The following is a 10,262-nucleotide window of genomic DNA, read 5'->3' as shown; positions in this document are numbered from 1 at the left end:
TCCGAGTTCATAGTTAGCCAATTAGATCGTGCTGCTAACAGTATACGTTGCTGTATGTACAGAGAACCAACTAGAACTAGACAAAAAGGTCGACCAAGTCTGATGACCTGAAAGAGATGCCAACCACCAAAATGCATAAGACACGAGACGACGATCGAATCGCCGATCACCATGGCGCGGCCGCCAGCTGCAGCATAGCATGGCCCCTCCTCTTCTCCGCGATCTCCTCCATCTCCATGTCCATATCCTTGAGAGCATCCTTCAGGCTCGCCATCTTCGACTCGAGGGCCTTCACCTTCTCTGCTGCACGAGCACGCTCCAGCTTCACCTCCTCGTACCCCTCCGGCAGATGATCATCCGATGACCGGGCGTCAAGGAGGAAAAGGAGCTCATCGAGGCGCTTGCGTATGAAGCCCACGTCCATTCCCAGCAGCTCGAAGGACTCTAGGGTCTTCTTCCACGCCGCGAGGTCCTCGCAGGAAGAGCAGGAGGAGGGATAGGACCTGATGCCCTCAGCGATGCTGGCCGTCTCTACTATCACCCCTGCTGCTAGCGTCAGGTTTATGTGCTTCGGCAGACGCCTGTGGAGGAACGCCTTCCGGTCGCCGCAGAGCTTGTAGTACGTCCAAAGCAGGCGATCAGGGACTAGTTTGCGGTCGATGACAGAACTGTCGATGACCATCTTGAAGGCTCTGAATGTTTTCACGGCGTCGAAATCAGGGTCTGGATCTGGGGATCTGATGCCTCCGTTTGCTGCTGCTTCACTAAAAGGGTCGTTGCTATCATCATCGGATGCTTTGTTGGTGATGACTTTGGTGACTTCTGGATCCTCCTTGGACTTGACATCTTCATCAGAAGTATCTTCTCCTCCTTTTTCTGCTTCACAAAAGACAACACATGATTAGAAAGATTTCATGATATTGCAATATGAAGATGATGATACTTTTAACTCACCGGGCATGTTGTTTTCCATGGACGTGTCTAAACTCAGGAGACTGAGTGCTCCATCGGTTGTAGTGAACTTACTCTCTCTCAGTATATACACCTGTAAACAACAGTCAATGGTCCAACGTATCACTATCAATATCATGAAGAGGGTAGTGCTCCTTGCATACACACAAAAAATATGATGGAATAAAACATTGACGAAGCACTCACCTTGAATCTTGTTTGTTCCACGAGTTGAAAGACCACGGCATCGCCGACCTTAAGATGATGTCGTGTTGCAAATCTACTCCACCCACCACTGAGGCCCTGCTTGCGCGCTAGATAATTTGTATCAAACCGGAGGCCATCCTCATCTTCTAATACAATTGTAACATCATGGTTTGGAAGATGCTCTCTGCAAAAGCTAACCGGGACACCCTGGGAGGAAGACAAAAGTCAAATGCAAAGGAAGCAAAATACAAAAAGCTAAATTAATCAGTGACACTCGCTTCTCCGCTCCTCTCTCTAAAAACATGAATGCCATGAATCAGTGGCACGCTCTGAATTTGCAGTTGCGTCTTCTGTAGATATTTAATTGCCTTGTAAATTAAAATTCTTACAGGAAAACACAAACTGAGTGTTGCCTATACGGAAACATTACCGGATTCTTGGCATTGGACAAACATTCAAACACCTAATAAACAGGGACTTACCAGCCAAAAAACCCTTACAACATGTGATATCTGCATAAGCTTGACGAAGCTCGGACCTTCTGCTGGCAATTTCTTTTCTACCTCCAAAGCTCTGTCAAAAGCAGTGGCATAGAAGCCCAAAACACTATAGCTTGTTTGAAGATTCATGTGCATTAGTCATGTACACACACTTGACAGCTTTTGAACACACACTACTGACGAGAAACAACAAAAGTTGAAATACCTTGCATATTTCTTCTGGCCATCATCATCAGATATCTGGCAAGTCATAAGTTGTTCACAGTTAGTCTATAGCCCAAATAAGAATTTTGACTACACCCTCCACATTAGAGAATATAATATACATATCGGTCTACTTATACTCAATTATAGTATAATATTTTTTTAAAGGGTATGATACATCAACAAGCGATTTCGTACGACCTTACCTTACTAATGTTGTTGCTGCCAACCAATCTTGGCTTCTTCTCTATCTTTCTCTTGGCATATACTGGACCTGCTGACCTCCCTGTCTTCTTCCTCTGAAATTAAAGTAGCCCACCAAAACAGAGCAATGAATTCAAAATATGTTTATATAGGTGACTGAATATAACAAATAATCTGAGTTGTGAAATTTTTGGATGAGCCAAAATCAAGTATTGTGAGTTCATTTTTTTTCCCTCGGACATGGATCAAAATTTGTATCGTTATGTATTAGAAGAAAGAAAACCAAGAAAACACAATACTTACATGGCTGCAAACCAACTAAGCCAAAAATTCCAAGAAACTCTACACATAATAGAACTATTATTGGTAAATAAAAATCCAGAGAGCAGTAAAAAAAGCCAAAAGAAGCAAAGAAAAACTACTCTAACACTATCCAACCATAGGAAGCATCTTGAATTCATAATATATTTGTTCGCAATTTATTTATTTGTTCATATCATACACACACACACACACACACACACACACAGGGATGGAATAAGTCAGTGTATCTTACTTTATAAGTTTTATTGATAGTTCTCTGGGCTTTGTGTTTATATCGGAAGCCGGGATGCTTTCCAGGCTCACTCTTCACATTCTTGGTTCTCATCATCTGCCATAATGAGGTTACATCAATAACTTACATGTTCGTATTTTATGAAAATTACGATCGAGATGGAAATGAAAACGAGGAAGTGATGTCAGAATTATGTTTTCACTAAAATTGATGTTGTGAATGGGTCCATGTTGGTGTAATTGGTGCATATACAAGAGAACTAAAGCAATAAAACACTCACTATCAATGGAACAAAGTCATCCCCGCTACCATCTGGATCATCGCTGTCATCAACTGCCGTATTCTTCTGAGCAACATCAACAGTGAACTCCTCACCCTACAATTGCCAAATTTTTATTATCGCATCTCGAGAAGTTCAAAATTAGTAAAGATAAAAAAAATGGAGTGAAGTGCATCCTAGGTCCTCGAACTATTTCAGAGGTGCATCCTAGGACCTACATGACACCTCTGAAATAGTTCAAGGACCTATGTGACACCTCTGAAATAGTTCGAGGACCTAGATGACGCACATTGCACTTTGAGAACCTGGATGATGATTTTCATAGTTTGAGGACCTATGTGACGCCTCTGAAATAGTTCAAGGACCTATAGGATGCACTTCACACAAAAATGTATATATAATATACTAGCTTAATAACATGGAGGCTGCTGTGCGGTCACTGTGTACTTGTACTAGTCGCTGCAGTACTAATGAGCGCTACATGGAAAAACATAAGCAGTTAATTTTCAGTTTGTCTGATGGTTCCACAAGGTAAGCATGACCGAAGATTCAGAAGAAAAGAGAGAAGGCAAATGAAATGGTTGACAAAAAAAAAGAACTGAATTGACCTCATAACAATCTCAGTACTTGAGGTTTTCCAATGCTCGATTCATCGACTGGCCAACCAACCAACTAACTGATAAAAGCGACTTCCTATATTTATTCGAGTTGATATATGAGAACGTGCATTTGATACTCTGAATCCTGGAAGAACAGGGGTGCCTTAAATGCAGGAATGTGAAGTCAGATGGTTCCATTAAGGTTCTTACCATCTGCTCAGAACCACCACCATCATCATCAGCCGCAGCAGCAGCAGCAGCAATGTGTCTACTGATTCTACTGCCATCGTCAAGCAAAGAGAGCCTTCGATGCGCCAATGACATCTTCTGTCCCATCTTGGTCCTGGCAGAATGGGGGGAATCACCCGCTGGCGTCCCTCCCATAGCCTGGAAATTCGTCACACAACCAATGCAGAGTAATTGTTATGCGCGTACATGAACAACAATCAACCAATGAATCATTTTAGTACTTATACTGAATCTCAACTAGTGATCTAGCAGTAAGTAGTACAGGACCAAAACAAAACACATATATAGTTTCAGATAAAGGCTAATGAAATGCTGACACAAAAGGCTACTGAAGTGGCCTCATAGCAGGCTCAGCCTAGACTCCCCGATAAAACTAGAACACATTCAGCAACACATGTCAACAATGTATTGATCATAAACCATGAGTTCCGGTATCAAATAAATGGACCGACAGACAAAATACATGCAGTTGATATACTCTGAAGCCTGGAAGAACAGAGGTTCCTGAAATGCAGCAATGTGAGATCAGATGGTTCCACAAAGGTTCCCACCGTCGGCTCAAAATCAATCAATAATTTTGTCACCAAATGTCATCTACTCCCTCCGTTCCTAAATATTTGTCTTTATGAATATTTCAACAAGTGACCACATACGGAGCAAAATGAGTGAATCTGTACCTAAAATATGTCTACATACATCCGTATGTGCAGTCCATTTGAAATGCCTAGAAAGACAAATATTTAGGAACGGAGGGAGTAGTGATTTACAAACAATAGAAGATTAAGAATCAACAGAGAAAGCCTGAAACTGAAATGCGGCAATGTGAGCTCAGATGGTTTCAGACAGGTTCTCACCGTAGGCTCAAAATCGTCGCCGCCGCCGTCTTCGTTTCGGCTGCTGCTGCCTTCATCAAGCAAAGGGCGCCTTCGATGGACCATCTTCTGCCCCGTCTTGGACTTGGCAGAGTGGGGAACACCCGCTGGCGTCCCTCTCTTGCTCTGCAAATTAGTCAGGCAACCGATCAATAATTCTGTCACTACCAAATTTTATCTAGTGATCCACGGTGAAAATTAGTCAGGCGAAGCAAAATCTCCCGCGGTGAAAAAGCGGATCGAAGGGTGGCGCGGACTTTAGAAAAGCCCTAGCAGCAGCTGGATATTATATGCAACCGGAGAAAACGATGGGGGCTTTTTTCTTCTTCTTCTCAAGAATCAATCACCTCCCTCTCTGTTTCTATTTGCAAACACCCCATGAATAAATCAACCAAATTAACAGGAGGAGGTAATCACTGGAAAGACAAAAATAGCATGAAGAAATCCTACAATAAAAAAATGAGTTGAGTGGGGTAGAGAAGCAGATGATGGTGGGAGCTGGAGCAGAGGAGGAGGGGGAGGGGAGGTGGGGGGCTTTACTTTGTTTTGCTCGTCGATCACCATGGCTGGCTGGCCGGATGCACTTACTTCGGGAGCTCCGATGGGTGGAGTGAGTGTGAGTGTGAGCCAGAGGAGGAGGAAGAAGGGATTATACGCACACTGGTAAATACTAGAGATACGCAGCGTCTTACACGTGTACAGCTCCCAATTATTACCACCGTCTTACTGCTCCGTGGTGTACTTCATGTTGTCCAACATGCAAACAATCTTTTTAGCAAACTTAAGTCCTCATATTTTTTCTTTCTGAAAAGAAACACCGGAGCCATATTACGGATAAAAATGATTCGACCCCTTGCATCTTCATCCATAGGGTATCTCCGGGGCAACTAGGGTTCCCAAGCCACCCTCTCCTCCACCTCCTCCATATCCCTGATGGTCGTCACTAGAGGAGGACAACGGGAAAGGCGGACGGGCGTGGTGAAGGTGGGAGGGAGGCTCACGTTGATTTGTTTCTCATGTTGATGGCATCGGACGCCAGGGCGGCAGCCCCGGATGGTGAGACAGCAGGCGTGCCCCGCAGATGCTGGTGGCCGGATCCCTCAGTCCCATGGGCGGTGAGGTGTCGGTGGGCGGTTGTCGAGGCAAAGGGCCTTCTTCGGCTTTCGCCTCCAAATATGAAGGTACAGCCCCTTCTGCCTCTCTGGATCACTCCTCCTTGTCAATACTGGTGCACAACGGCCTCGGTTGCATGCCCTCTTGTTGGAGAGGTGATGACAGTTCTGGCTCTGAGGGAAACTCCTGAATGGATGGTTCAAACATGGCAGCGGCAACACCCAAGGGTGACACTTTCCTTCCTCGAGGAGTTGTTGAAGACGCTTCCGCCCACACTAAGTCACTTTCCTGAGTGAAAACTTAAAATCCATTATGGATTGGTCAGCGACGACGTTGCTAGCCGTCTGGGCAAGGTTGGTCTTGGACGAGTGATGTCATTGTGTGGAGATGTCCGGTTGCTTTGAGTTTCAAGCGGTGGTGGCGAGCGATGCTTTTTCTTGCAGGCTAGGCGCTTTCTCTTTGATGGTGCTCTCTAGTATGGTGTGTGTTGTAATGTCATTTAGTCTGTTTCAACTCCTCCTCGAAAATAGAAGAGGCTAGGATTTCATCACGTGTGTAGTGTCGTTTCGTGTAGGTCTTGGTTCTTGTGTCCTAGTGGTGACATAAATGAGTCCCTTTGCCCCCCAAAGGTGTTCACTCTGACACCAGCAAACAGGTGAGTGAGTGGTCTCAGGGATCTAGACGACCAAGTCTATTAGGTACTCATCAACCAGACAGGAATTACACAAGACCAACAAGAAAAAACAGTTGAACGATACAATAAGCTGATAGAGCAGCTTCTAGCACAACACATGAAGAAATCACAAAAGGAGAAAAAAAAATGAAAGCATAGCTTGAAAATGGTGCTGCCCACCACACTCGGGAACCTAAAACAGAAAATATAAGAGAACAGTGGATTAGCCGACTACCACTAGAAGAACACATGCACGAAAGCTCCACCGTGCTAAGAAGACACAACTCCTTCCTACTCAAATGCCGAAGAGGGACCTACTCTCCATCTTGGCTAGAGGACGCCACACCGTCGACTTGAAGAGGCCTCACCCGAGAGCTATGAAAGGAGCCGGCCTCGCGACCACACAGAAAGTGTTGGGGAACATAGTAATTTCAAAAAAAATCCTACGCACACGCAGGATCATGGTGATGCATAGCAACGAGAGGGGAGAGTGTTGTCTACGTACCCCTCGTAGACCGTTCGCGGAAGCGTTATATCAACGCGGTTGATGTAGTCGTACGTCTTCATGATCCGACCGATCCAAATACCAAAAGCACAGCACCTCCAAGTTCTGCACACGTTCGGCTCGGTGACGTCCTCGCCTTCTCGATCCAGCAAGAGGGGCGAAGTAGTAGATGAGTTCCGGCAGCACGACGGCGTGGTGATGGTAGTGGTGAAGAACAATCTCCGCAGGGCTTCGCCTAAGCACTACGAAAACTATGACGGAGGATAAACTAGAGGGGACGGGGTTGCCGGCACACGGCTTGGTGTTTCTTGATGTGTCTTGGGTGCTAGCCCTACCCCTCTATTTATATGTTGAGCCTTGGGGTCGAAACTTGGAGTAAAAGCCTCCACAAAGTCGGTTTCACCCGAAAGGTAAGAGTCCTTCTCGGACTCCAGGGCCAGAAGCCAGAGTTCCCGGCGTCTGAACCCAGACGCCAGGGACCCTAGCGTCTGGCCCCTGGACTCCGCAAAACTTCCTTTTGCGCTTTCCAAAAACCACGTGGGTTTCCCCTTTGGCCCAGATAAAGTGTTCTCGTACCCAAACATTTTGGGAAACTTCCGGAACCCCTTCCGGTGAATTCCGAAACCCTTCCAGAGATCAAACACTACTATCCACATATCAATCTTTACTTCCGGACCATTCCGGAGTTCCTCGTCATATCCGTGATCTCATCCGAAACTCCGAACAACATTCGGTCACCAACATACATAACTCATAGTACTATATCGTCAACGAATGTTAAGCGTGCGGACTGATACGTCTCCGTCGTATCTATAATTTTTTATTGTTCCATGCCAATATTCTACAACTTCCATATATTTTTGACAACTTTTTATACTATTTTTGGGACTAACATATTGATCCAGTGCCTAGTGCTAGTTCCTGTTTGTTGCATATTTTTTGTTTCGCAAAATATCCATATCAAACGGACTCCAAACGGGATAAAAATTGACGAAGATTTTTTTGGAATATATATGGTTTTTTGGAAGAAAAATCCACACGAGACGGTGCCCGAGGGGGCCACGGGGCAGGGGGCGTGCCCCTGACCCTCGTGGCCATCCCGTAAGGCGGTTGGTGCCCTTCTTTCGCTGCAAGAAAGCTAATATCCGTATAGAGATCGTGTTAGAATTTTATCCCAATCGGAGTTACGGATCTCCGGGAATATAAAAAACGGTGAAAGGGTAGAATCACGGAACGCAGAAACAGAGAGAGACAGAGAGACAGATCCAATCTCGGAGGGGCTCTCGCCCCTCCCATGCCATGGAGGCCAAGGACTAGAGGGGAAACCCTTCTCCCATCTAGGGAGGAGGTCAAGGAAGAAGAAGACGAAGGGGCCCCCTCGCCCTTTCTCTTCCGGTGGCGCCGGAACGCTGTGTGGCCATCATCATCATCACCGCGATCTACACCAACACCTCCGCCATCTTCACCAACATCTCTATCACCTTCCCCCCTCTATCTACAGCGGTCCACTCTCCCGCAACCCGTTGTACCCTCTACTTGAACATGGTGCTTTATGCTTCATATTATTATCCAATGATGTGTTGCCATCCTATGATATCTGAGTAGATTTTCGTTGTCCTATTGGTGGTTGATGAATTTCTATGATTAATTTAATTTGCTTATGGTTGGGTTTTACCTTAATGAACGTTAGTAGTTGCGGATGCTTGCTAATAGTTCCAATCATAAGTGCATAGAATTCCAAGTCAGGGATGACATGCTAGCAGTGGCCTCTCCCACATAATACTTGCTATCGGTCTAGTAAAGTAGTCAACTGCTTAGGTGCAATTTCGCAACTCCTACCACCACTTTTCCACACTCGCTATATTTACTTTATTGCTTCTTTACTTACAACAGCCCCTACTTTTTATTTACTTGCTTTTTATTATCTTGCAAACCTATCCAACAACACCTACAAAGTACTTTTAGCTTCATACTTGTTCTAGGTAAAGCGAACGTCAAGCATGCGTAGAGTTGTATCGGTGGTCGATAGAACTTGAGGGAATATTTGTTCTGCCTTTAGCTCCTCATTGGGTTCGACACTCTTACTTATCGAAAACAGTTAGTTCCCCCATACTTGTGGGTTATCAAGACCTTTTTCTGGCGCCCTTGCCGGGGAGCAATAGCGTGGGGTGAATATTCTCGTGTGTGCTCGTTTGCTTTATCACTAAGTAATTTTTATTTTCTGTTCTTAGTTGTTTTCTATCTTTAGTTATGGGTAGGAAACGCAAAATACCAAAAAAAATAGTTGTACCTACTAAACCAATGATTGAAGAACCACTCAAAATATATCATACTACTGAAGCTTATTACTTGGATCATCTTCGATCCCTATGTGCTCGTGCTGAAATCCCAACTAGCTTAGTTGAGGGCAAATCTTTAGATGAGCATGCTTGTTATGTGCGACACCGAATATCTGAAAAAGGGAAAAATTTACTGGGTCAAATTCATCGTTTGCAATGCTATGCTTGGAATTTATGTGAAATATATGATATTACTTGTTGTTCTGAAAACCCTAAGAAACACATTCCCTGTCAATGTGAGTTTAGTGATAATGGAATCGTATCTTCGTATGCTAAGGGTGTTTATAGTTACAATGATGTTCAACAAATTGAAGAATTTGTTGCTTTTAAGGGTGCTTATGAAATTGCTTCTTTGATTGAAATGTATGATGCTACTCATTACAAATCTGAAAAATTTGACATACTTAAATATTGCTATGATAATTATGCTTCTAATACCTATGTTAAACAATATATTGAGGAATACTCCGCTGTCCAAGAAGAGACTAATATTTTGCAGGAGTCAATGGAAGAAGAAATTAATGACATTGTGAGCTCATTGGATGAAAAAGATGAGGAGGAGAGCGAAGAACAAAAGGAGGAAGAGCAGGTTAGCTACCCATGCCCACCTTCTAATGAGAGTAACTCTTCAACTCATAAATTGTTTAATTTCCCTTCGTGCTTACCGAAGGATGATTGCTATGATGATTGTTATGATCCCGATAATTCTCTTGAAATATCCCTTTTTGATGATGCTTGCCATGCTTGTGGCCAAGATGCCAATATGAATTATGCTTATGGAGATGAACTTGCTATAGTTCCTTATGTAAACATGAAATTGTTGCTATTGCACCCACACATGATAGTCCTATTATCTTTTTGAATTCTCTTGACTACACTATATCGGACAAGTTTGCCCTTATTAAGGATTATATTGATGGGTTGCCTTTTACCGTTGCACATGATGATTTTGATAGATATAATATGCATGTGCTTGTTGCTCCTACTTGCAATTATTATGAAAGAGGAAA

The 10,262-nt window shown here is 44.0% G+C and overlaps 1 protein-coding gene across 3 annotated transcripts; it reads right to left on the bottom strand.

The window, feature by feature from the left end:
- Positions 1–6: 6 nt before the first annotated feature.
- Positions 7–5,282, bottom strand: LOC125529780 (B3 domain-containing protein Os01g0234100-like). Of its 3 annotated transcripts, none has more exons than XM_048694196.1 (11): positions 5,163–5,282; positions 4,605–4,748; positions 3,712–3,888; positions 2,903–2,998; positions 2,623–2,718; positions 2,069–2,161; positions 1,864–1,898; positions 1,641–1,770; positions 1,159–1,365; positions 955–1,045; positions 7–876 (listed from the first exon to the last, which is right to left on the bottom strand). In XM_048694196.1, the coding sequence occupies exons 1-11, from the start codon at positions 5,184–5,186 to the stop codon at positions 167–169; spliced, it is 1,803 nt and encodes a 600-aa protein (XP_048550153.1). In that variant the 5' UTR covers positions 5,187–5,282; the 3' UTR covers positions 7–166. The 3 variants fall into 3 exon arrangements, with proteins under 3 accessions (XP_048550153.1, XP_048550155.1, XP_048550156.1); XM_048694198.1 differs by having other exon boundaries at positions 1,641–1,764; XM_048694199.1 differs by having other exon boundaries at positions 1,641–1,731.
- Between the last annotated feature and the right edge of the window lie 4,980 nt (positions 5,283–10,262).

The sequence above is a fragment of the Triticum urartu genome, unplaced genomic scaffold (genome assembly GCF_003073215.2).
Source record: "Triticum urartu cultivar G1812 unplaced genomic scaffold, Tu2.1 TuUngrouped_contig_5842, whole genome shotgun sequence".
In the NCBI taxonomy this organism is placed as follows: Eukaryota; Viridiplantae; Streptophyta; class Magnoliopsida; order Poales; family Poaceae; genus Triticum; species Triticum urartu.
This window is presented reverse-complemented; position numbering and strand designations above follow the sequence as displayed.